This window comes from Harpia harpyja, chromosome 7 (genome assembly GCF_026419915.1).
Source record: "Harpia harpyja isolate bHarHar1 chromosome 7, bHarHar1 primary haplotype, whole genome shotgun sequence".
Taxonomy (NCBI): domain Eukaryota; kingdom Metazoa; phylum Chordata; class Aves; order Accipitriformes; family Accipitridae; genus Harpia; species Harpia harpyja.
Genome location: NC_068946.1, coordinates 34982935 through 35010110, shown reverse-complemented (window position 1 = coordinate 35010110; position 27176 = coordinate 34982935). Strand labels below are relative to the sequence as shown.

General features: G+C 38.0%; 1 protein-coding gene across 7 annotated transcripts in view; it reads left to right on the top strand.

Annotated features, from left to right (window-relative positions):
- The window catches only part of UBR3 (ubiquitin protein ligase E3 component n-recognin 3), a 124668-nt gene that overhangs the window by 13683 nt on the left and 83809 nt on the right, over positions 1-27176 (top strand). For 5 of the 7 annotated variants that reach the window (XM_052792905.1, XM_052792904.1, XM_052792903.1 and 2 more), the window contains exons 2-11: positions 279-418; positions 814-972; positions 2695-2838; positions 3448-3497; positions 8077-8143; positions 12027-12157; positions 17506-17734; positions 21491-21670; positions 24767-24900; positions 26877-26963. In XM_052792905.1, the coding sequence (XP_052648865.1) occupies positions 279-418; positions 814-972; positions 2695-2838; positions 3448-3497; positions 8077-8143; positions 12027-12157; positions 17506-17734; positions 21491-21670; positions 24767-24900; positions 26877-26963 (1321 nt within the window). Of the gene's footprint in view, positions 1-278; positions 419-813; positions 973-2694; positions 2839-3447; positions 3498-8076; positions 8144-9657; positions 10505-12026; positions 12158-17505; positions 17735-21490; positions 21671-24766; positions 24901-26876; positions 26964-27176 lie in introns of those variants that run through there. The other 2 variants (XM_052792906.1, XM_052792907.1) reach the window with 2 other exon arrangements.

The following is a 27176-nucleotide window of genomic DNA, read 5'->3' as shown; positions in this document are numbered from 1 at the left end:
GTTCAATGGAAGATGCTTCTAACATGTATGGGAAAAAACTGGGATGTTAGATATGTGAACTTTGAGAAGGGGAAAAAAATTGGCAGCTTTATAATTCTCTGGACTTGGAAACAAAATGGGTTTGAACATAGTAGTTGGAATTTCAGAATACCATTTCAACACCACCTTTAATGTAAAAGTATATACTCTCTGAAAAATGGAAAAAGTAATGGTTTTCTTAGTGTATGTTAACTCTGCTGAGCTGTGCTTGGCTAACATTTTTCTCATCTGTTTTATAGGTTTTGTAAAAGACACCGGATTAAGTCGAATTCAAATGTTCCATGTGTCCCAAAAGACTTGTTGATGATGTCAGAATTAGTTCTTCCACAGTTCATCTTTAGTCTTATTCAACACTTAAGAGAGGGGTATAATGAGCCTGGTATGTTTTAAATTTGCACATATCTAGCATATCTTACCATGCTGCTATCTCTTGCTTTGCAGTCTGTGAAGACAAAGTACATGAATGCTATCTACAGTTTATATAATTGAATTTTGTGCCTATTTTCTGAACAAAGTTACTACCTGGCTAGGCAATTTGATTTTGTTCTCTGCTGAAGAGCTGCTTAAACATGTTTTAAGGGTTACCTAGCATTGTGTTGAGCTCTTCCAGAAAATGAAATCAGGATTAATTTGAAACTTGTACATGTGAATTTTAGAGCATTGTGAATATATAAATTAATTTCTTTTGTGGTGGTCATAGCTGTTCTGCCTTGTGAAGGTCTTGGCCAAATTACATTACATTTACACCAAAAGTTCTTGTTATGTGGTTTTCAGCTCTTGATCTGCCATCAGAGAAGGACCTTCATAAAATCCTCCAGGTTTTGGAGCCTCATGTTTCCTTTCTAGAAGACTTGACCAAAATGGGAGGAGCAATGCGATCAGTTCTTACCCAGGTTTTGACTAGCCAACAGTTCTACAAAGATCTTAGCTCTGGTATGTTTGTGTTATTTCTAATAATTAAATTTTCAAATTATGAAGAATTTAAGGGCATAAATTTTATCACTTCAGTTCCTGCGTGTTTTTGTTTGACTTCTCAAAACCCACAAAAATGCATGTTTTTAAGGATATTTTTTTGTTGTTGATAGAAGAGGGGGTGGGCTCCAGGAGCAACTAGAAACATTTGTTATTAAGACCTGTAACAGCAAATCTCTTATCTTCGCTGTTCTGGATAACTGCATAAAGATACATTGTTCCAAAAGAGTTTTTATAAAAAAATCCATTCTCTTTAAAGTGAAGTGAACACTTCCAAATAAGGTATATCAAGCTTATTCAAAGTGGAATATGACTAACTTATTTTGGGATCTGCTCTCACAGAGGTTACTGGAGGAGACCTGAATGGCAAAAGGCCATTGTCTGTCTTGTGCTTCTATGCAAAGGCTTTTTTTTTTTTGTTTTCTTAAAAACACTGCCACCACCCCCCAATTATTTATTCCATCCTGTACCAAATGACAATGAATCTGAAAATGTTGAGCTGTCACTATTAACCCCAAACCACCTAGTATAAATTAACTCCATCTTATTTTCTTGTGATTAGGAGGTGTCCTTTTTGAGTCCTTCGAGTACTTCCTTTGCATAGGTATGGAACAAATAGTAATTACTGTAGATTTAAGTTGCCGTAACTGGCTTGGGCAGCAGCTAGTTGAACAACAGGCAATCTCCAAATCTTTATTTGAAAGGAGAAACACTTAGGAAAGCTGCCTCAGGGACAGTTTTCTTTATTCTGTTTCTTTCCTCTTTTTCTCTCCTGTTTGATAATATTTGAATGGGAGAAGTTTAATGACTTCCCTTTTCCTATATGTAATGAATTTCCTGAGATAGAAGAGTGGAGAGGGAATGGGAAGTAAGGCATTCTTAACTGGACTCTTGGAATGGAGAATATGTGTGTCTAAGTAGGAACAGTTTGTGGGTAGGGAAAGCAAAGAAAGGGATTTTAGAGCAAAACCTGTCCTTCTGACTTTGAATGCAAAAGGTGCACAGCTAAAAAGATGCTGTCATCTTTTTCATGTTTTCTTAAACACTTGACACAATTTATTTCTCTAAAGTTTATTTTTTCCTTAAATAACAAAAGTGTTGGGTTTGTTTTTGTTTTTTTTTTTTATTAGTCCATTTCTTTGTGGAAAATTGTATATCCCAAGCATGCAGTGTGACTTTGCTTCATCAAACAGTTGAAATGATGGTATCTTTATGAATAGTCTTCGTTAATTGCAGCTGTCAAAACTTGAACTTTGAAAGAAAAAATCCCAAATATTAGAAATTATATATGGCGTATTATCATTACTGGGTTTTTTTGTTGGTTTATTTTTTTTCCCATTGGAAACAGTAGGTCCCTGTCCTTTCTGTCCAAAACCAACTGTTTCGAAATATCAAAACAAATCATTTTTTGCTGTAGTGTTAATGGTGGCAGTGCTGGTAAAATAGAAATTAAATACATCATTTAGAAGAAAACACTGTGTTGGAGGGGAAAAACTGAGAAGGTTTCTGGTCTTTTGGATTTCAGTTCATCAGTTGGAAGAACTTTTTAGCTTCTACATCTCGTAACTGTACAGCTTATTAAAACATTGTGAACCATTTTTTAGACTGCTTGTGTAGAATATGAAGTAGATGAACCAAGTAGCTGCTGTTGTACTTCAGTGCTGTTTTACGTATGTATTCAAGGTGTTGGAGAGAATGCATGTGCAAAGAAAAGTCACGAAAAGTACCTCATTGCCTTGAAAGGTTCTGGACTGGCATTTCCTGAGGATAAAATTGCATGTGGTATGCAGGAACAAGGAGCGGGAACTAGCACATTACCAGTTCAAGGTTTGTGTAGAAAAATATTTTAAGAGAAGACTTGATTATTGCTGGTTTTTATATAAACTGTTCTTTTAGCTTATTTTTTAAAAAAACCCAAATCTTAATGAAACTTAAGGAATTACCTGTTATTTAGTGCACCACCAAATTACAGGACTCATTTTAATTCTATGAACAAAGCTAAACATAATAACTTTTTGTTACTAATATACTAAGCATCATTTCCCAGTCATAGAATTAGTGGAATTTGAGTAGGCAAGATGAAATTGCTCGTAGTGGAATTTTGTCACTGCAACTAAGTTAAGCCACCTATTCTTGCAAAAGTGCTGTGGATTTTTTTTTTGGATCACTGAAGGCCATCAGCGTTTTTTGCAATTTCTGAAAGAGCACTTCACTGTTAACTCAGTACGTTTAAGTTCTGCAATGGAACGTACTTGCAAATCCCTGATTTTGTATTGCTTAGAAGTCTTACTCCAACTTCTCAGTCCACTGCTGTGTATCTTTTAAAGAAAGTTAATGTAGTGTTTCATTTCATAGTGGCTCATTAAATATCGTAAAATACTCTCTTTTCAGTATAAGACTTATGAAAGGAATCTCTGAATTTTTTTATTTCAAAAGGTTTAGCAGGTGCTACGGCAACATCAGGACAAGGGGATTCTTCAGATGAGGTGAGACTGTTTTTAAAGACTATGATGAACTGCAGCGGAATATTAAATGGAGAGAATGCTTGCAGCCAAATCCCACAAACTTGAACTCTTCTATCTACCACATGTTCTCTCCATTTTAATAATTAGAAATAATGGAGATACAAAGGAATAGCTCATGCCTTTGATTTACTAAGGACCTCTTGAAAAATCCTTATTTTTGCTAATACTATTTCAGTTTAATTTATGTATGTAATGTAGAAGAAACTTGTGTAGGTAGTTCAAAAGTCACTATCAAGTAAATTGGGCTTGATTAAAGCAAACTTAAAGCATGTGATGCTGTGAATGGTGTTAGCAGGTTTTGGCACTTGAGAATCCAGCTGAACTGGTGATAGCAGCAGTGAGAATTTCTCTGTAGATGAATTCCCATGTGTAGGCTTGACCTTACTTACCAAACACATTGAGTGGGAGTAAAAAGGAGGGAATCCCCTTTTAGATTGAGCTGTAATAAATAAGTGGAATTTAATGAGGAAAGTTAAATTCTGGTAGAGTTACTGTATCAATTTATTCTCTTTTTTTTGCCCTACTATTTAAAACCTAATTTCAACCAGTAAGCCTTAGCAGCCATTCTGGTAGGGTAGTATAACAAACTTTAAATAATGCAAAGTATAGTTTTTAATAGGTTTTTTTGCTTATATTGAATTCTATGTGAACAAGTATCAGAGTAAAAACAATTGTTTGTGTATGTCTAAAAGAGTTGTGTGACATGTTTGCCTCTGTCACGAGCACAACAGCATCTGTTACGCTTTCAGCAGTGCTATTTATAATTTGGCATTTTTCAAAGTAATGCTTGTTGTTTTTTCACCATTGCTTGACAAACAGACAAAAAAAACCCCAAACATGAAAGACTGCTGACAGTATCACTTTTAAGGCCCATGAAAGAAGGCGGCAATTCAAGTTAATGTTGTTAACCTCAAATAGTATTTTCAAATAAACTTAAAATGGCTAAGCATGCTTCTTTCTGTTTTACCCCTATAAGTGATGACGAGAGGGGAGTAAACTAGTTGTTAAGAGTCTGAAGAGAGGTTGGGTATCACTGGCATTTCTTCTGAGCAAGAAGTCCAAGAGGGAGATGGAGATGTATTTGAGGGAGAAGGAATTTTATATGAGGAAAAGATGATTTTTTCAAGGAAAAGATACTTCATGAATAAAGAAGGGAGGAGTTACAGCAACTACATTATAGCTTGCCAGTTAAAGATACCTGTTTTCTAGAGAGATTTTTCTTTCTGATCTCCAGGATATAAATATACATGTAGGTATTTTATTATGTTATGGCAGATGTGATTTTTCTAAATTCAGATTCTGCATATACTCACATATCTGGGATCAATTTTTAAGATACATTGTAAAAAAGCACAAGGCCCTGTTTTGACAGGTGTATTTAGAAAATTTTACAAAAGAATGAGGAACTACCATGCAGATAAAACAATAAGCACTCAAAATTTAAATGTTCTTTAGTATATATTTTCACTTCTGATTTTTCCTTTCATGGCTTTCATAAAACCACATTTCTACAGTATGGGATGCAATTAAAAATAATGTAAAAAGTTTCTTTTTTTTTTTTTTTTTACAAAAAAACCCTTAGTGGCATCTCTGAAGAGAGTTAATTTTCTATTTTATAATCTTTTTCTTAATCATGGTCTGCTTGACAAATATGAATTGCTGAAAAGAAAGTCAAGTCTTTTAATCCAAAAGCCAAAACAGAACTGTGCAGGTGGAAGGCTGAAATGCTTATTAGAAAAATGACGTTACTAGAGAAATGCTTCCTAGAGGAATGAGGAAGAAGTTATCTCGTTTTATGACTTCTCTTCCTCTCCCCTGCCCTCCCCCGTAAGTTACAAAGGGCATTTACAGCTTTTTTTATGCCTTATTATACTCTCTTACAGCAGAGTAAAACTATGTTCTAATTAAGAAATGTGGCAAGAGTACACTTTTAACTGGATTTTCTTCCTCTGGTATTGAAGATGAACCTCGGAAGGATAATGTTCTTTCTTACCAAGTGAGTCTTAAAGGTAGCATTGTTTCAGAGATGAAAGGCTAGATTACAAAATTTACATAGGCTACAAATTAGAGCAGTGCTTCTGCAGGAAACTAAATAGCTTGAAAAGTTTTGCGTAGTTCAGTATTTAGTTTCACTTCTACTGTAGTAGATGGTTCTAAGCTAAAATTGAACCTGGAGGATGGATGTATCCTGAGATAGGTGTTATGGGTTATTTTGTTTTGTTCCCCCCCCACCCCTGCCCCAAAACAGTATAGGCTCACTTGTGCTTTACTTCTCAAATGGTTTGTGTTCCATCCTGTGGTATTTTGGAGACAACTGACCATTAGTTTGCTTTATTAGCTTTTCTTGCTCATGTTTTGCTTTGTGCAAAAGGAGCAAAAAAGTCCCTCTCTAAACCTGTCCTCCTATTTAAGAAGTTTTTATGTTCCGAGGAATCAAATAAAACCCAGTCCATGAATGCTTTTACTACACTGACGAATAAACCTTTTTGTATTAGATATCTCAGTTTGGCTGCTCTTGTAGTTTAATGAGCACTCAATGCCTTATTACTTAGTTACATAGTTATTGACTCCAATTGCTGTTTAATGTAATCATACAAAAATCTATGTATAGTATCTAATATTACATAAAGTTTATTATCTGAATTTGCAACAGATGTGGCACACCTTAGGCATATTGCTAAATGTTCTATTATATAAAGTAAATCTACAAAGCTTTTTGCTGTTATCCAGGTATATTTACACAGCATTATCTAATGCGTAAAAATAAGGTGTTCTACATTTGCTTACTCATTCTCTTATTCTTTATCCCTGGGCTTGGCAGACACCATGTGACCTAGCACTCGCTATCTCAAGGCTGTTAAAACTCCTGCACTTGTCATTAAGATTTAATCCTACCTTGCAGCAGCAATGGAAACCAACTGTCTAACATTATTGAGGAAAAAAAGAGTTCTGAAGAAAGCGTTTCTCATTAAGTCACTCATAAGTTTTCTTCGGTTTAGTGAAATCACTTCAAAAGTTGCAATCAAGACTGTTACATGTTTAAGTTTTTCTAATACTATAGAAGAGGAAACACACTTTGCCAGAGCAGTGGTGTTGGAGGCTAGAATCCAGCACGTTAATCACAATTTGTATACCAAAATGCATTATTTTCTGGTTAAGGCCCCTCTAGCAACTCTCTGGATTAACTGAGACTGCTGAAGAGGTCTTGAGACCTCTAGCTATCAACTTTCTAGATACAGGAATTTAGATTCCTTTTCTCCACAGCAGGAGACTTAAATTGCAGAGTCCTGCAGTTCATAGTAATAGCTCAGCAGGTCTGATTTTTGCTTTAGAGTACTTGGGCCCCTCTGACAGGGGAGTGGGCAGTGGCAATATCCTGCAAACTGACTGGCTCCTGATTGAAGTACAAAAGCAGCATGTGTTCACAAAGACCCCAGGACACCTAAGAGTTCAAATGTGTGTCCATCTTAAAATGAATTTTCAGATGGAGGTACTGAAAGGATAGGAAAACTCAGACCTTTCATTAACATGATACTTTTGGTCAGTCCTTAGATATAATATATGCATCATCTTTCTCCCTGAGGAAGCATAGTCACTTCTTGAGTACCAGGTTCTTTATCGTTCCAGTGAAGTTTGGAAGTAAGATACAGCATTTGCTTAGATGAGAAGGATATTGGTTACTTATTTTTAACAGTAGATATCTGCATTGATTATCTCTCATATTAGATCCAGTAGGAATATTTCTTTATTTCCACTGTTTCATTAGGACTACCATAGTTAGTAAAGATGCATGCAGCATTTAGTATAGTCCTGTAATGTCACATTCTTTTTTAACACCCAGTGTTAGATTTTGTAAAGTGGTGGTGATGATGTTTTTAACTTGCATTGCATTTTGGAACCTTTGCTGTTTTATTTGCAGAGTGCCTTGAAAGCTTCAGATGACAAGTGCCTGCGTAAAGTGTTTCCATTATTCTGTAGGGAACGAGCAATTAGAATTCAGCAGTTAGAATTGGCCTCTTAAAGGTGTCAAAATCCTTTATTCTTGGATCAAAACTTGATATTGAGTAGAAGATGTCTAGGTAATTGTCTGTGTTGCCAACTTTAATAGCCAATATGTTGGCTGATACTTTTTTTTTTTTAGGAAACAACCCCAAACCCTACAGATCAATAAGGTGAAACCTTGGATGTGCAACAGTTAGAAATTTTGTAGTGTTAAACATTTTTGTAGCAATCAGTTTCAGAAATCAAAGCAGATAACCTCACAAAATTAATTAAATAGATGAAGATCTCTGAACTTGCTGATGATAATGTTGCCTGTAGGGGGAAAAAAGGCATTTGAAAAAATATGTTTTTTCTAATGAGTTGCACTGAGTCCGTGGTTCCTGTAAACAGCAAAAGTATTTTTCTAATAAGAGAGTATATTCAGGGCTTTTCTGTTTTAGCTTGATAGTTAAACCAGAATTTTGAGAGCATACTGTCTCTTGGCAATAAAATTCTAAATATACGATTATCAATTTTTTAAACTCTTCCCCTACCCCAGGAGGACCAGGATGGTAGCCAAGGTGTGGGCAAGCGCAAGAGGGTGAAACTAAGCAGCACCACCAAAGGTATTTATAAAGTACTGATCTCAGTTTATCATGCTTGCTTTATGTCTATCTTAAAAATTATCTAGGAATATTCATTCACTTTCCAAGCACTGTAGTGCTGCATGTGACAGGTATTAAACATAGCAAAGTCTAAAAAAGAATAGCAAGTGAAATTGTGGTAATTGGCAACTTTGATTTCCCTTGAGTGAGTGCCACTGTCTGGGACTCTGTTTGACCAGTCATTTTGTCACTTTCATGTCATAAGTTGACCTCTAAAAATTCATTCCATTTTCACTGTGTGGCTGGCAAGGTGGCAATACAGCTTGACAAACAAATTTTTGATGTATTTGTTCTTAACAATATTTTTTTTCATTATGCCACTGTACAGTATGATTGTGTTCTCAGCCAGGCAAGAATGGCGCTCTCTGGTTCTGGTTGGTCTTTTTGTACTGTTCTAGTAATGTTTAAGAAAAGATACTTGAATGAAGTCTCCTTTAAAATCACTCCATTCTTTTCCTAGATTGAAATGAGTCCTCTGTGCAATTTCTAGTCCAAAATGAGCAGCACTCACATTGAGATCAGTGCAAGTTTTAATTCAAGAATGAACATAGGCTAGAGACAAGGTAGCCCTATCCTGTGCTTGTCCTTGACATGTTTTTGTGCTAAAAAGTGTTTAAATAATAATATTTAAACTCTTATGATTAATGAAGAACACTTTTTTTTTTGGTTGTCTTTTTTTAATATGAGTATGAGGAGACTGACATAGGAAGCACAAAGAAATTGCAAGCCCTGAGAAAAGAACATTCAGGTGAAAAAACTGTCGTGAAAGTTGGAATAAAATTTCTGGAAAGGCTTTGGAGTGAAGGTTTGGAACTTGAATTTGAAATGCAAGGGTTCATGAAGTCAGTAAAAAGGTATGAAGGCATTGTGAGCAGTATGGGAAAGTAAGATTGATTGTTTCTAGTGGTTTCAGATTGAAGGAAAAAGATGGAGAAGCTGGAAAAGCAGAGAACTAAATGTTTTGGCAACGGTGGTGTTAAGAGGTGATCTTAGAAATGGTGTGTGAAAGATTGTGGCAGAGAATAATAATGTGGAAGAGGTGGTAGTTTTGAAGAAGTGCAGGAAACTTACAGACATTCAAGGAAAGCTCTCTTACTTGAATTTTAGAGGCTGTTAGCTTGTCTAAAAGGTAAGTTAGAGTCAGGTAATGCAGGAAAAAATGCTGATTTTTCTGATGCATAGTAGGAAATAGGCAGTGGGGAACCTCAGGTTGAGAAGCTGCCAGATCTGAAAACCAGTATCAGCTGTGGCATTTCAGGAAAAGTGATACTTTAATTCAACATTTCATTTCCCCCCAGGATTGTAGTCTTCCCCCTCTGAGGCATCCCAACATGGACTGTGCTCATGATGTTGATAGCTCCTAATATCAGCCCCAGAGAAGGGAGTCTGCCAATGGGGGAAGGGTAAGTATCTGTTTTTATTAAATATTGAATAGTTTTCTGAAGTTTTCAGTATTCATATTTTATGTCCAATAGGGTATAAAATAAGAGTATGAAAAGAAAATTTTAGAAAACTGAGTATTGAATAAAAACAGATTTACCTTTTCCGTACAAGCAGACTCCCTGTTCCATCCTAGGTCTTTAGTGGTACTGTCTTCATAGAGGGTTATTTATATACTGGGGATATCTTGGAATGCTAAGACTCATATTCTAGAGCGATGTTTACAACAGTCTATGGGGTCTTTGTGGCGCTAGGAAAGAATAAAAGGTTTCTTTAAAGAAAACACAGGTTTTATGGTGAGGTTCGTTGATACAGGTATGGGACTGAGTATTGAGAGGATTTTTATTTTTACTCTGTTTTAAAACCTGCATCCTGCATCCATCTGAAATACCTGATGTTTAAAACAATTTTAAACCCACAGGCACTATATATTTTTCTTTTTATTTGTTGAAAGAAATTTAAAATCATGTGGTGCTTTTCACGAGAGTGGGAACATTAGTCCCAGTGTTCTTGACAAATTTTCCAAGTTGGGTAAGAGCATTCTGCCTACTTAAATTCTGTAGCAGGTATAAGTGGATATATATTCTTCCATCCTTGCCTTAAACTGCTGTATAAAGAATTTGATATGCACTGTTGAACTGTGATACGTGTCAGAGAAACCTGCACATCAGTGACAGATAAGGTGTTGTGTCACTTGTCTTCATGCCCAGTGTTCTCACTCAGGGGCATTTGGCATGTACCTAAACCTGTGCTGTCTGTTCTGTGGACAGAGGACTTCAGTCTGCATGGCTACCAAGCTTTCATGGGCAGTAAAATCACAAACGCAATTTCTTAACAAGAGACGAGGAAGAGAACATAAATGATCATCATATGTTTGCTGCAGTAGGTGATGTGTAATTCTCTACAAAATATTTTAACGTTAAAATTTCTTTCATGACTCTGTGAAGGTAATTTTTTTATTTCAACGCTTGTAGAATATATTGAATAAAACACATTCTTGTCTTTGTGTGGCTTGCTAAAGTCTTGAGGAGATCCCTAAAATGTAAATTATTCGTTATTTCTCATGATCTTTTGCAATTCCTGAGATGTTTTGGGCTGATTGGTCACTTGGCTGGGGAACTCTGACCTTTGGTAATGGCCGAAAATGGAGGTAATTCCAGCTTAGGAAGAGCACAGATGGCTATCCTGTTTAGGATAGATACAAAGCTATCCAGTACAGTCCCTAAAGCTGTCATACTTCAGTGAAGAGGCAAGTCTTCAAGGCCAGATGTTCAGCTTAAGTGTTTTTGAATCTGTGCTAATGGGAGCACTTCATACAGTCCCATTGGAATATGGGATTTGGGGGGGGGGGGCGATATGTCCTCAGGTTTGGTTCATTTCTAGGTATAAAGGAGCATTACTATTATTTTCTTTAGTTCTTACATGTTACCAGAGTGAACAATGCCCGTTGTAGTTTTAAATCATAAATGATCAACCTCTTGAAGAATGATGATAGAGTCTTTTTTTTTAGTAATTTTTAGTAATTTTTTAAAATGGGGTTATTATGATTTATGCTCTGTCAAGCCATAGCTTCATGAACAGTTTATTCTAGCACAGGTCAGTTTGTGCAGCTTTGCAATCAGGAAACTGATCTGTTTGAAAACGCAGCTGAACAGAATGGAAAGATGACTTGATTCCTACGTAGGTATGCCACAGGGATGTACTGTCAGCATGAGTAAGGGGGCAGAGTGAATGGCCAGGAGTTGAATGGGGAAAGACGAGATGGTCTCTTCTGGTAGCATCAGGAGCTAGTGCCTGATTATCTGATTATGGTAATTTTTGTATTTAAAAAAAAAAAAAAACCCACCAGATAACCACCAAGCAAACAAAAGCTTTGTTGTTGGTCAATCAGTAGATATATTGCTTGTTTGAAGCTTTGTAACAGAATGTAAGTGTTCTTAGGTGGTAGAACTGATCACTTAATCATAAATTGTATTTTGTTGTTTTGCTATTTTAACTTCAGCTAAGTAGTAGTTACATTAACAGTTTACCTCAGTTAAGTGGCTGTGTAAATATTGTGCAGGTTGCTGTGATTCATTACAGTCAGTGGAGCTATTACAGTAAGGTGATATGATTCAATGCGTTCAATGAAGACTGGACTCTGTGTGGCAGAATTGTACTGAAAACTTTCATTGACTTCTCTGCGAGGTCCTTTTTATTGTTACAGACTCTGACACTGTGCAGTGCTGGCCATGTTCATTTCCCAGTGTTTTTGAAAAAAAAAAAAACCTATTTACAGAGCACACTAAAATGTTCTTCAATTTTTGTTACTGACTTTTATAATAGACAGTGCAACTGCGCTATCATTATTTTTAGTTTTAATAATTATTACATTACACTTCCCATCCTCCAACCTTTTATGCAGATCAATCTATCATGGATGTTTTGAAGCATAAATGTTTTCTAGAAGAATTATTATTTTGGACAATAAAATATGAGTTTCCACAGAAGATGGTGACTTTCTTACTCAACATGCTGCCAGATCAAGATTATAAGGTACTTGCCTTACTTCATTCAAACTTAAATGTCTTTTCTTATTCACATATTTAGTGTGTATTATGCTTTGCATGAGACTACATATGTTTGAATAATAACCAGTAAAATAATGTAGATCTTCTACCTTGTTTTGAGTATTTGGTTAGAAGGTCTAAAGTATATAGTGTTTGGAGAGAGATGTGGACAAAACAAGTTGGATAATTCTGGAGCAGCAGTATTAATTTTGTTCTCATGGTTTCCTGTTTTCTTTTTGGCTGATAGTTCATATTTGAATGTGTTGAATTTTGTTTTACTTTGTAAATTGGATTTTTATCAGTTAAAAGGTGTGGATCAGCACTAAATGATTCTGTAGTGTGGTATCATTGGAAAATAATTGCAGTGACTTCATTCCTGTTGCAACTGTTCTAGTAGGCAGTGGTTTCTCCATATAGCCCATTACAGTGTGAGTGTTCTTGCTGCAGCTATGCCCTAGGTGATTTTGGAAGCCTTCCAGCTGCTTCCTTACAGAGTTTTGCAGTTGTCCATACCAAGTGTCTCCTGGCCTGGACTCATGGAGACTGGATGTCATCTTCCTGTTTTAAATCTTGGTGTGCAGCCAGGTTTGGTTGTTTGCTCTACATGTTCCAAGACCAAGCATACATAGCAATCAGGCTTAACATTTTACTCTGATCATGTCATACCTTGGAGCCATGTAAATATTTTGGACCTTCTCAATCCCTGCTGGGAGGCAAAGATCAAGAAATCCTGAAGTCCAGGCCTGCAGATTTCTTCAGAAATGTCTGTTTATAATGGGGCAGCCCTGTATTCGTGCACCCTTAAAACCTTGCTGTATCAAAGCAAAGGATATGAAGATAACTTGCAAAGAAGAAAAAAATAAGATATGGGCTTTTGGCAATACTCTTGTCAATGTCAAGACAGCGTTTTGGTTTGGGATACCAGCATAGATTCATCTTGGTCTCGGATTCAGCTAATACATGAGGACACGTGTAGTCCTTCTTGACTGATGATCCCTTGCCATGAAGCTTGAATTCCTGTTATTTGGACACCCACGTGGACATCCAGTTCTTCTGATCCATTGCCAGCTAAACTTCTGCCTGTAAAAACACCCAACTGCTAGCAGCATGTGGAGGAATCTGGTAAGTGTTGCTATGTTTACCTTTGTACTATACCATGTAATGACAACAACTTTTAATGATCATGGGATCTTTTTTCCTTTGACAACAAGCCACAGTCTTCAGTGGCTTTCTTCACTGTGTCCATAATTTTTCTTCACTATGTACTCAGAATGGAGACCATGGTATATTTGGTTTCTCTACTGGCTGCCACCTTTATCTGGAAATAATGCATCTTCCACCTACCAGTACTGTATGTTCAGACAAAAGGATTATTTAAATATTCTGGATTTTTTTGTTTTTCTTTTTTTACCAATTTCATATTGTGTTTGATTCAACAGTTAATTCCTATGTGCAAACTTTATTACTAGCACAAATCCTAAGTGTTTGAAATCTTTTAGAATCTGTGTTTATTTTAATTGCTGTGATTGTCTGAAAGGTATTTTTCAGTAGTAAGGAAACTCAGAGCAGGAAATGTATCACACAGCAATACTAGGGAGGCAGTAACTATGTTTCTTCCCAAGATACCTGTGCTTTGTTGCAAAACTATGTCCATGATGCGTTAATTTTAAACATGTCTACAAGGATTGTGGCTAATTTACAAGGAGTGGTTCTGCCTTTTACATGTGTACAGAGAGAATGTGCCATTTTGACATGAATTAGAAGAATGTTTTATCATTCAAGCTTCCATTTAGCTTTTATAAAGGAAAAGCTTGTTTGCTGTTTAATCATGTTGCATTCTCAAACAGTAGGAACACCTGCAGGGATATAAACTGTTCCAAGTGATCTCTTAGGTTTCTGCTACTTTCTCCCATCCCATCTACACCACATGTACTGTCTTAATTTTTTCTGTCTCTGCTGTTGTGCAATTTGTCTGATTCTTCATGAGCTGATTTAGCTCATTAAATTAGTAGAATTCTGCTAGGTTGGTTTTCTGATAAACAGAATGAGCTAGCCAGACATAGAGCACAGAGCTGGCTGGCTGTGCATGCTCTGAAGTTGTTGAAATCTCTGACCTCCAGTGTAAACATAGTAGAGCTGACTGAATCCACCATGCCCTATGCAGCAGTCAGTGAGCCACCAGCAATCTCTGTTGCACAGGTTTATTTTTAAATAGGAAAACAAACTTCTCTTTTAGGATTCCCAGTATCGAAAAGAGGTGTTGAAAGGGGTGGGCTAAAACCCTGGGTTAACTAGCTCTTCCCCTTCTCCCTCCTTTTGCATGAGAGAGACAGCACAACTAACAGTGTGGTCTTTGCCTTACAGGATTTGTGCCTGAGGCATCCCTTTCAGCACTCTGACATTTGAAGCTTGGAAGACTTACAAGTGAAGAAAACAGAAGAGAAATTTACCAGAGCTTTCAAGAAGTTAGAGGTGTTACGGTGTGGACGAGGTTTCTGCAAGAGGAAAAACAAAAGACCAGAGAAATAGGACTGACCTTCATGTGACCAAGGAGAAGGCAGAGAAGGGGTTGGCAATAAAGAGGAAGCTGATGGAAGAGTGTAAATCGTCCCAAGAGCAGAGCCTTGCTGAAATCTGGAATACTGGAAGTAAAGAAATGCAAAAGCATCTGGTAGAGATAATGGATCAACAAACATAATTATCAGAAATGCTGTGCTTCGTCAGGCACCTCCCATAGTGACTGTTGAGACAGTTATTACAGCAACAGGACTTCACTAACCCCTGGATATGCTGTTCTACAAATTCTGTAGAACAGTTTTTCTACTGGAAACTTTATTTTAGCACAGCTTTCACCTGACAGAACTATCTTTTTCTTTGCATTGAAAACATAAACATGCGAGATGCAAATTCTCATGAAACATGGGGTTGATGTTAGGCTCCTAAAAGTTCTGGGATTGTTGAGTGGCCAGCAGGAGGAAAGGCCAGATGAAAAAACTAACTTTGTTTTTGGCTTAGGCTAGACATTTAGAAGCTGCACAAGGTCATAGAGAGTAAGTCTGTGAAGGTAATTAAATATACAGAAAACATGTCTGTCTTAGGAAGCCACTTCTTGCAAATGGTTGGAAGCTGAGGAAGTATTTGGAAAGACATGTTTCTTTCCAATATCTGCAATATCTCCAATTCCAATAATATCTGCGTTCTTGCTCCATTCTATATTTTTTCTTAGTTGTGTATACAGCTTTGGCCACTCAAAGACAGGATACTTAGCTGGATGGACTGATTTGACCTACTATGGCTGTTTTTATATACGGACTGCAGTTTACCACAGTATTTCAGCATTTTAACTTCTAGAAAAGAGTTTAGTTTCTTCCTTTCAAATTTTGAAAGGGTTGTATTTGTTTAACGTCCAAGTGAATGTAGGAGTAAAGCTGGTCTTTTCTTTATTTAAATGTATTATAGAATCTCTATCATTACACTATATTGATAGTATTGAATCTACAGTACTTTCAGAAATTCATTATCATATATGGGTGAGGTATCAAAAGTTTTGATGCATGCTGATTTAAAATCAATAACCAAAAAAATCCAAAATTTGTCCTTAGAGGAGAACCATGTTTTTGCAATTGGCTTGAATTGAGAGTGCTGTGTAAAACAAGTAAAACGTAGCTCCTACATCACAGAACCTGAGAATCCTATTTAAACATAATACAATGTGAAAAAGTAATATATAAAGTATACTTTTTTTTTTTACTAGCAGCATTAATATACTAACTTCTTAAAATATCAGGTGCATCATTTGTGTCTCAGGCTTAGCACTAATAGTGCAAATGTCTTGAAGTTTGTGATAAGTGTCGTTGCCAGTGATTAAAGTTGTATCAAGCTTTAAATTAAAAGGAAATTATATGATAGGTTGTTCTGCCTTGGAATACCAGAATGATACTGTATTAACTCCGCACAAGTATTGCGAATATGTTGTTCTGAAAAGGCTTTAGCTGAAAACAATTACCATTGTGCTGGATGCTGTATGTAGAAGATACTTTCGATTATTATACAGGTTTCCATCATTGTGAACCAGCTAAAAGAGGGCAAGTTAAGCAGTGTTGTAGTGTTTCCTGCAGTGACATCCCCATCCCCACCCTGGTCCATTTTTTTGTATGAGAAACTTTATTTTTGAGGATATTTGTGGGAAGAAGCAGTCTTTGTGCCCAACAGCAGCATTATGGCATCATGATATTTTTGGAAGTAATTTTCTAAATGAGAATAACATGGTAGTGCTATAATAAAAACATGGGAGTGCTGAGTCTGAGCAGGTAAAATGAAGTAGTGATTTGTATACAGTCTGGTGAACACACCACTGCCTGAGGGTGGTTTTAAAATTTCTAATTTTATGCTTATGAAAGATTAATACTTCCAGAAGGAATAGACAGTGGATTTTAGATGTTGAGCTGAAAATTTTCATCACTACACAGCCTGTATTATCTCTTCTTATTAAGCCAAGGAAGTCCAGATGGTGTTAATTCAGAACTTAAAGTACTAAGTGAGAAGTGATTTCAAAGCTGGCAGATAGGCACACATGTTTATGCAGTGCAGAAGGTTGGTTTACAATGCAATTTGAGGCTAATGGAGTGGGACAAGAAATTGTACTAAGATTTATATGTGTATATATTGGTACATTTAAATACTGATCTGGTTTAAAAAAACCCAAATATTTGTGTGAGGAATAGAAAAGCTTGCTAATGACTTTAATTATTTAGGAGAAAGAACTAAAGATTTATTAAAAAAAAAAGGATGTTATGATAGCAGATGAAATTCAGTGTTGAAATGTCATCCTTGACAGATGAATGAAAACCTTACTCCATGGGTAGACGAGTGCAAGTGGTAAGTTAAGGCAGCTTTATTAGGCACCACTAATCTCATGGTTCATAGTGCATCATTTTGGAACATCAGTACCTGTTTTAGGATGTAAAAAATTTAGGATAAATTCATTATTGGAACTTTACTGCTTTCACAGGTATGCTCAGACCTTATATTCCTTGTTTCAACATCTCTGGGGGTTTTTTTAGTGTGCAAAGTATAGAATGAGAAGGTTAGATTTTGGTATAAGGTAACAAGAATTGAGGCATAAGTTACCCCTCTCTACACATAGGTCTTTTCATGTGGACTGTTTCTGGAAACTAGACATGGGATAGTTAGACCAAATTTTGGTTTGTCATGGCAACTGGTGTTTCCTAGGATATGTTGATTGTACTTTTGTAAAGGAATATTTTATATAGAAAGAAAGCTATAATTTTTGTATGGTGCCTGTTAACATAAAAATTTCTTCATAATTTGCAGATTGCTTTTACCAAAACTTTTGTTCAGCATTATGCTTTTATTATGAAAACGCTGAAGAAAAGCCATGAATCGGACACAATGTCTAATAGAATTGTGCATATCAGTGTTCAGTTGTTCAGCAATGAAGAACTAGCACGCCAAGTAACAGAAGAATGTCAGCTGCTGGATATTATGGTCACTGTTCTGTTATATATGATGGAAAGTTGCCTTATTAAAAGTGAATTACAAGGTAGGTTGACTTGTTTGTTTGCTTGTTTCCACGGATAATAAATTGATTGTAGAGGAAATTTAATCTCTTTGGTAGTCAATCCACCCCCCCAACCTCTTCCCAAAACTGCACAGGATCTAGCAATATATGGTAGAGGCTGAGTCTCAAAATTTCCTAGAAATATAAAGGTAGTTATCAAGAGTTATATTGATGTTTTATGCTTTGGTTCGTAGCATTTTCTTTTGTAGGAATGTTACATGGTTTATAATACAGAGTATTATCTTGCAGGTGCTTCATTTGTTGGGTAAAGTGCATAAACACCATTTGTGAAGCTCATTTGAATGAGAAATTATATATGCAAATTGAGACTTATTAATTTTAAAAATATTTTCAAAGTTATTTCACAAGCTATCTGAAGTATTTAAAACTGTTTTAATTTTTCTCACCTGTGATTGCCTTAATAAAACTTGATATAATTAGAGGAGAATGATTTAATACTTTGTAAATATAATCATCTGATCAAGCTTTTGATTGACAAGAGTGGCAATTTGAATTTGAACTGGTGTACACTGTGTAACTTTTCTGGTGAAAACAGCTGTCCTATTTCTACCCTCCTTGTTTTACCTGTCCTTATCTGAAAACGGTGGCACAATGAAGCTTGCTGACTTCTGTTTTTCACGCTTTCATGTACCTAACAGAGCGCAGACCCTCTTTATCCTAGTTTGAATTTGAAAATACTCTCTAGGTAGGCTGACTGCTGCTGCTAAATAAGTACCATCAACTTCTGCATGAAATTGTGATTTTTCTTGTCTGTAGTATCCTTTGTCTCTGAGTCCACTCTATAGCCTAATACAGAGTGACTGTACTGAAATAGGAAATAATCCTCAGCCATCTAGCTATAAAGAGTGCCCTCATTCAGCTGCACTTCAGCATGAGAAATTCTTCTGTTGCCCTACATAGATTGCTTTACAGTATTCAAAGAAAAATGTTGAATCTTTAATAGTTTGTATATCAAGAGACTTTTGCTAAACTAATGCCATACTGGTGGAACATCATTTAAAACTACTTTTAAGTAGTTGTTTTTACTTGTTGGTCAGTATGGGATGTTGCTAGCATGGTGGTAAGGCTCTGTAATGGATCAGAATTTGCAGCCAAACAGAAAAAGGCTGACAGTGATGAGGCATTCTCTGAAGAAACATCCTGGTAATTAATTATGTAAGCTGGAGCCGGTAAGTTAAATAATATGAGATATATTTGTGATAGATTTGTGAGAAAAGACTTACCCCTGGAGCAGCTATCCCAAGACATGAAGTTACCTGTTTCCTTTCCCCAGCACCAGTGATTTGTCTTAGCTAAGACTCCATCATGGAATCTGTCCAGTGCTTTTCAATGTTTTCACAATGTTTCCTCTTCACTGCTTTATATAAGAGGGGTTGGGCATACTGTAAATTGACAGAAAAAATTAATAAAATACTTTATTGGGTTTTTTCCCTCATATTCTCATTGGCCTTCTTTTGCAGTTCTGTAGGCTTGTATCTTGTGTTTAGTTCAAGGTATCTCTTACGATGCTGGAAATAGAAGTCTGTTAGAAGTCTGTGCTGGTGAGATAAATTGAGGAGAATTCTGTTTGTGCAGCTAGTGCAAACAAGTAGGTCGTTTAGTATCTGAATGAGGCAAAGTCTGCAAATCCAGCCAATGGATAGATGGAGAAAACATTGGAGAGGAGCAAGGAGAACATGGAGCAGGAATTCTATCTGCTATGGCATGTTTAGTTTGCATTGCTTGCAGACCCTAATTGTCTTTTGGACAGCTGACACCTGTTTAAAAGTATACACTTCATTAAGGGTATTTGTGGATGCCAAGTGACAAACTGGGTTCCTGAAACAGAGTTGACCTAGGAGCTGTGTTGGTATCAACTTCGAAAGTGTTATTAGTTCAGCTTACTTCTCTCACACATGGTGTGAAAGGATGAGGAGGTGAAATATGGGTGCAGATGATAAAACTGGCTCCCTAGGAAGATTTAAGTCCCTATGCTCTTAAAGACTTTTTTCCTCTCTATCAGCACTTTCCTCATACTGAGCTTTCATGGGAGAAGAATTTATACCCCAAGGAAAAAGTTTTGGTAATGGTTCATCCTTTAAAAAAACCCAACCAATCAAACAAACAAAAAACCTCTTCCTTTGACTGACCTTACGTTAACCCTGGCTTGTACAGTACTCTGCATAAGAGGCAATGCCACTGCCAATTTGAAGTAACTCTGGATTTGTCTAATCTATACTGGGGCAGAGAATCAGCAACATGTAACTGTTGGCTCTTTGCAAATCCTTCAGCGGGTTCAGGCAGAGCCAGCTGAGATGTTATCCTGTTCTTGCATAGGCTGCATGAGCACATGGGAACTAGGCAGCTGAGCAACAAGACCTTAGCTCCTTTCTTTGCAGATGTACTAGATAACAAGAGAGGGGTTAAAGAGTATTTGATCAACTGTGGCAGAGAAGTTTGAGAAGCTCTGCAGAGCACTTCTGGCTTCTTGTTCCTTCCGGTGCTTCAGTGCAATAGATAGGAGTCAGTCTTAAGAAATGGGGCTCTGTATTACCTTACGGTAACAAGAAGGTATCTGTTCATAGTTGTGTGCAACTCAAGCAGCATATTTTTCAGTATTTTTTTTCCCCTGGTACCAATAAACCAACAAAATAAACAACCTCAGAGTAAAAAGGAAAAAAGTATTTTCTTCAGTAGTTACAACAAAGGGGAGGAAAAAAGCTTACATATATACCAAAGGGAACCACTCCAGATACAGATGTCCCTCATCAGCTGGAGACTGGAGTCTTTTAATAACAGTGTCCTTTTATCTGTGGCTGTGCTGTACTGCTTATGACCCTTTCATTGTGTAAAGGGTAACTACAAGGGTCCTTCAGTGCATTTGAACTGGACAAGAACTATCCCCAAGGCTGATCATCAGATCCAAGATTTTCTTTCTTCTGTTCACTTGAAATAGAATAGTGACTGACAGATGGGTGCTGGAAGTTATTTCCCTTGGATCAGGAATTCAAGACCAATCCTGTTTCCCTTCTGGTCTTTCCAGGGGTCCTGTTTATGAAAATCAAATGAAGAGATGTATCTGACAGCTGTAGAGGATGTACTTCTGTGATTTCAGGAGGAGTCTTCTACCTACCCACCCACCCCCAAATTTCTTCTCCTCTTCTTTTGGGAACCTTCTCTTGTCCTAGTCTCAGGAAGGCTACATAAACCCTCTCTCTGTCCCAGATTCAGAGTGGAAATGCTTTTCTCTGCTGTCCTTCTCAGACTTAACATGCCAGTGTAGGTTTTGATCACCAGATTCCTGTTTGCATGCTGTAAGGTAGCTTGCTCGCTGGAAGTGCGTCAAATTCAAAATAGATTTCAGATGTTCACAATAGAAATTGTATTGTTTGGTCTTTCTGTACTTCTTGAGAGTATTCAAAGAAGGCATAGCTGTGATGGTTTTACTAATGCACTACTTTTAAAAGGTTGCGATATTGTTCAAAGTATGTGTGTCTCCTACTGAGTGGGTTCTATGTTGATGTGTCCATGATGAGAAAACAGCCTCAGGTACCACCAAATAACCATTCTTCTTTTTTGCAATTTTCTCTGTGTGTGTGATTGCAACATTACAGTAAATTCTGATTTTCATTTTTGTATTATCTTGTGACTTTATTTAAAAATCACAACAAGAGGGAAAAAAAAAGTATTACCTTTTTTTTTTTAACCTTTTTTTCCTTTTTTCTATTTTAAATCTAGATGAAGAAAATAGTTTACATGTTGTAGTGAATTGTGGGGAAGCACTACTGAAGAATAATACTTACTGGCCCCTGGTTAGTGATTTTATAAACATACTTTCACACCAAAGTGTGGCAAAGAAATTTTTGGAAGATCATGGTCTTTTGGTGACATGGATGAATTTTGTATCATTCTTTCAAGGTATGTGACTTTTATAATCAGTACTAATCCAAGGATGTTAAGACAGCTTAATGTTTGCAGTAGCAAAATCTTTACACTGCTGTATGTAAATATTCCTGGAGGGGAACAGTATATTCTAGAAAACAGGTAGATTTGAAAATGATTTAATGGATCTTTGTCTTGTGTGGACTAGTTAAAGAGCAATTGCATCACACTTAACTGAGATTCATGGTGCCAGAATTCTCAGGTTGTACTTAAAGTACAAATCTTAACTTGTGCTAGAAGTGTTTTACTGGTTGTTGTGGTATAACCCCAGCCAGCAACTAAGCAGCACGCAGCTGCTCGCTCACTTCCCCCCCACCCAGTGGGATGGAGGAGAGAATCGGGAAAAGAAGTAAAACTCCTGGGTTGAGACAAGAATGGTTTAATAGAACAGATGTGATGGGTTAACCCTGGCTGGACGCCAGGTGCCCACCAAAGCCGTTCTATCACTCCCCCTCCTCCTCAGCTGGACAGGGGAGAGAAAATATAACAAAGAGCTTGTGGGTCAAGATAAGGACAGGAGAGATCACTCACCAATTACCATCACGGGCAAAACAGACTCAGCTTGGGGAAAATTAACTCAATTTATTACAAATCAACCAGAGTAGGGTAATGAGAAATAAAACCAAATCTCAGAACACCTTCCCTCCACCCCTCCCTTCTTCCCGGGCACAACTTCACTCCCGGATTCTCTACCAACCCCCCAGCGGCACAGGGGGACGGGGATGGGGTTTACTGTCAGTTCATCACACGTTATTTTCTGCCGCTTCATCCTCCTCAGGGGGAGGACTCATCACACTCTTCCCCTGCTCCAGCGTGGGGTCCCACCCACGGGAGACAGTCCCCCACGAACTTCTCCAACGTGGGTCCTTCCCACGGGCTGCAGTTCTTTGCGAACTGCTCCAGCATGGGTCCTTTCCACGGTGTGCAGTCCTTCAGGCACAGACTGCTCCAGCGTGGGTCCCCCACGGGGTCACAAGTCCTGCCAGAAAACCTGCTCCGTGGGCTCCTCTCTCCACAGATCCGCAGGTTCTGCCAGGAGCCTGCTCCAGCACGGGGTTCCCGTGGGGTCACAGCCTCCTTCGGGAACCCACCTGCTCCGGCGTGGGGTCCTCCACGAGCTGCAGGTGGATATCTGCTCCACCGTGGACCTCCATGGACTGCAGGGGGACAGCCTGCCTCACCATGGTCTTCACCACGGGTTGCAGGGGAATCTCTGCTCCGGCGCCTGGAGCACCTCTTCCCCCTCCTTCTTCACTGACCTTGGTGTCCGCAGGGTTGTTTCTTTTACATGTTCTCACTCCTCTCTCCGGCTGCCGTTTCCATCTGTCCCAACTTTTTTTCCTTCTTAAAAATGTTATCGCGGAGGCGTTACCACTATCGCTGATTGGCTTGGCCTTGGCCGGCGGCAGGTCCGTCTTAGAGCCAGCTGGTATTGGCTCTCTCGAACACAGGGGAAGCTTCCAGCAGCTTCTTACAGAAGCCACCCCTGTAACCCCCCCCGCTACCAAAACCTTGCCACACAAAGCCAATACAACAGAAAAGAAGAAACTAATAATAATGGTAACACTAATAAAATGACAAAAGTAATAATAAAAGGATTGGAATATACAAATGATGCACAGTGCAATTTCTCACCACCTGCTGCTGATCGACGCCCAGTTAGTCCCCGAGCAGCAATCCCTCCCAGCCCCACTCCCCCCAGTTCCTATACTAGATGTGACATCACATGGTATGGAGTGCCTTGTTGGCCACTTTGGGTCAGCTGCCCTGGCTGTGTCCTGTGCCAGCTTCTTGTGCCCCTCCAGCTTTCTTGCTGGCTGGGCATAAGAAGCTGAAAAATCCTTGACTTTAGTCTAAACATTACTTAGCAACAACTGAAAACATCAGTGTTATCAACATTCTTCTCATACCTAGCTCAAAAACATAGCACTATACCAGCCACTAGGAACACAATTAACTCTATCCCAGCTGAAACCAGGACACTGGTGAAGTTCTAAATTTAAATATTGGGTAAATTAATCTGATAAATCTGCATCTTTTTCTAAGATTGTATGAGGTTCAACAAGGCCAAGTGCTGGGTCCTGCACTTGGGTCACAACCACCCCATGCAGCGCTACAGGCTTGGGGAAGAGTGGCTGGAAAGCTGCCTGGCAGAAAAGGACCTGGGGGTGCTGGTTGACAGCTGGCTGAATATGAGCCAGCAGTGTGCCCAGGTGGCCAAGAAGGCCAACAGCATCCTGGCCTGTATCAGAAATAGTGTGGCCAGCAGGAGCAGGGAAGTGATCGTTCCCCTGTACTCGGCACTGGTGAGGCCGCACCTCTAGTACTGTGTTCAGTTTTGGGCCCCTCACTACAGGAAAGACATTGAGCTGCTGGCCCGTGTCCAAAGAAGGGCAATGAAGCTGGTGAAGGGTCTAGAGAACAAGTCCTGTGAGGAGCAGCTGAGGGAACTGGGGTTGTTTAGCCTGGAGAGAAGGAGGCTGAGGGGAGACCTTATCGCTCTCTGCAACTACCTGAAAGGAGGTTGTAGTGAGGTGGGTGCTGGTCTCTTCTATCAAGTAACAAGTGATAGGACGAGAGGAAATGGCCTCAAGTTGTGGCAGGGGAGGTTTAGGCTGGATATTAGGAAAAATTTCTTCACCAAAAGGGTTGTCAAGCACTGGAACAGGCTGCCCGGGGAAGTGGTTGAGTCACCATCCCTGGAGGTATTGAAAAGACATGTAGATGTGGTGCTTAGGGACATGGTTTAGTGGTGGACTTGACAGTGCTAGGTTAATGGTTGGACTTGATGATCTTAAAGGTCTTTTCCAATCTAAACAGTTCCGTAATTGTAAACGTTCTCATTGACTAAGTGATGTTCAAAGTAGAAGGGCTGCTGTCCATGTTAATGTCACCTGAACAGCAAGGATTGCAGTTACTAGCCAATCTAGAGCTATTGTTCTTTTCTGATCTATTTCTGTTCAGACTTTGATGCTTGTTCTCATATTTTATCTAATATTCTGCTGCTAGATACGATAGATTGTTACACTTTGTGGTTTTTTGTCTTGTATAACTCTGCTTAAATCTTTGAAGGTATGAATTTAAATAAACGAGAATTAAATGAGCACGTGGAGTTTGAATCACAGACATACTATGCTGCCTTTGCTGCTGAGCTGGAAGCCTGTGCCCAGCCGATGTGGGGTCTTCTGTCACACTGCAAAGTTAGGGTAAGACTAACATTTCTGTTGTTATTCTTGGTTTTACTCATGATTTATTCTAGAGTTCTCAAATCTGAAAGGTCTGTCTGTTTTGTGTTTGAAAAGACTTAGGTTTTGCTGTCTTTGTCTACCAAATATATAAAACTGTGATCAACTTGGATTCTGTGTATAGTGAGTATAGAATTCATACTTGTACCTAATTTATTGTCTCCAGAACTGGGACTACAAGTTCAGGATGTGTACAGTCATTCCATATGACTGTACATATGGAATAACTTCTAATCTGATGAAGAACTTGATAAATGTCTCTGAGCCATTCTGCCTTTGTTCAGTGGGAAAGGAGATACATAAGTCGTCCCTAATGTGATTATAATGTTGATTATGTCTACAAATAGACACTTCGTTGTGATGGGGGATGGAGTAATTTATGGTTTTGTGGTGTTTTACTGACAACCTGAGGTGAAAGCCTCTTAGGTTCTGGCATCTCATGGTCTCATAACTAGAGCAAAGAGTTGTTACTATTTGCTAGACTGTAAATTATATTAAGTTATAGTAAAAATGGAATCCATCAGTTTATAGGAATACTTAACATGCTAAAAACCTTTTATTGGTTATTTTTTATAAAATAGATACTTATCTTTGAAATTAGCTTATTCAGATACATAATAGCATCCGTGAGACAGTAATACCTGAACTGAACTGTGCACTGAAAAAATGCGTGTTGAGCACACCATGCAATTTTAAGACAGTTTAAATCAGGCAGTTGCAAAAGCCTTTCCATGATGTCGGTTATACTGATACATTATGAATATATCCATTTATGAGTTTAAATTATCTTTTGAAAACTGAATTACAACTTCTGGCCTTTTCAAGTATTCCTTTCTTTTTAGCTTAGGGATGGGAAGGTCTGCCTTTTGCTTAAGGCCTGCATGATTCCTTGTTCTGCCTGTTGCATGTCAGTCATGTTTTCACCCCCATGTTTGAGCCCTTTGATTGTTCTCAATAAATCTGAAAGAGTTCTAGAAATCTCATAGCTTAATTGTTGTCCTTGTTTAGTGAAACCTGATGGGTGGGAAGAGATTCCAGCTCGCATCCCGTGGGAGAGGGAAAGCAGAGCCTGGCCACTGTAGAGGGTGGAGCAGCAGGATGGGAGTGTGGCTGTTTTATTTCCTGATGAGAAAAGGTGTCTGACTGAGCCAGTCAGCACTTGCACAGCTTCTGGCTGGCCAAAGCACTGCTGGCTTTTGCATGAGAAGTGTGTCATAGATATCCTAAGAGTGTGAGGTAGGTCTGGAGTCTGTGTTTAGGGGGAAGGGAAGATTAAAGAGAAAGTCAGTTAAGAAATAAGGCTTTTTAAGTTCTGCTGATCAGAGAGCAATTTGGTTTAGCTCCCCTCCCGCCTTCCTTTCTTGCACATCACTGCTTTGCTCCTGGAGGGCAATGTACAGCTCTAGTCTTGAAATACATGATTTAATCTGAAACATATTATAGTTTTAGGGCATTGTTATAGAGTTTTATCATACAATCATAACAAGGTTTGCTTATTGTTAAAATCTATGCTGTATTGTGTTATCGTTGCATTTCAGATGTGTTCTGTTAGCCAACTGTAAGGAACTTTCAGTAGATCAAACTTACAGGACATTAGCCATTCCTTTTGGTTGCATGGAAAGACTTTTTTTTTTATATATATATATATGATTACATCTCTATATTTTTGGTAAAAATAAATGAATAAATTAAACAGCAGTAGGCACTAGGACCAGCTGACCATTCTGAAGGTGCCTTAATTCTCACCATTAAAATGGTCATCTTTTAAAGTAACAATTAAACTATCCTAATACTAACTAATTTCTGTATGAGGAGGGCGTAAATTATGTACTGTAAAAATATTCTTGAAATAATCATATTAATTTGTAGTAGGAAAACAGTGACACTTACTTAAAACTGTTTTGGCTTGTGTAGTACACTGGTTTCTCTTACTGCAGGAAACACAGGAATATACACGAAATGTTGTCAGGTACTGCCTTGAAGCGCTTCAGGACTGGTTTGATGCTATCAACTTTGTAGATGAGGTAAATATCCTTAGTGAATTTTAGCAAAGTACTGTGAAAATCTGATTAAACTTCAAAGGTGATACGCTCCCTCCCCCCACCCCCCCTTAAATTAAATTTTCATTCTAGGTACTGATGGAAAAAGGATTATCTTGCTGAAATTAGAGTTTGTAGTTAATAGTTGCAATGTTATGTCCTGGGACCCTTTATTTGTAGAGTCTTGGTGATTTAGAT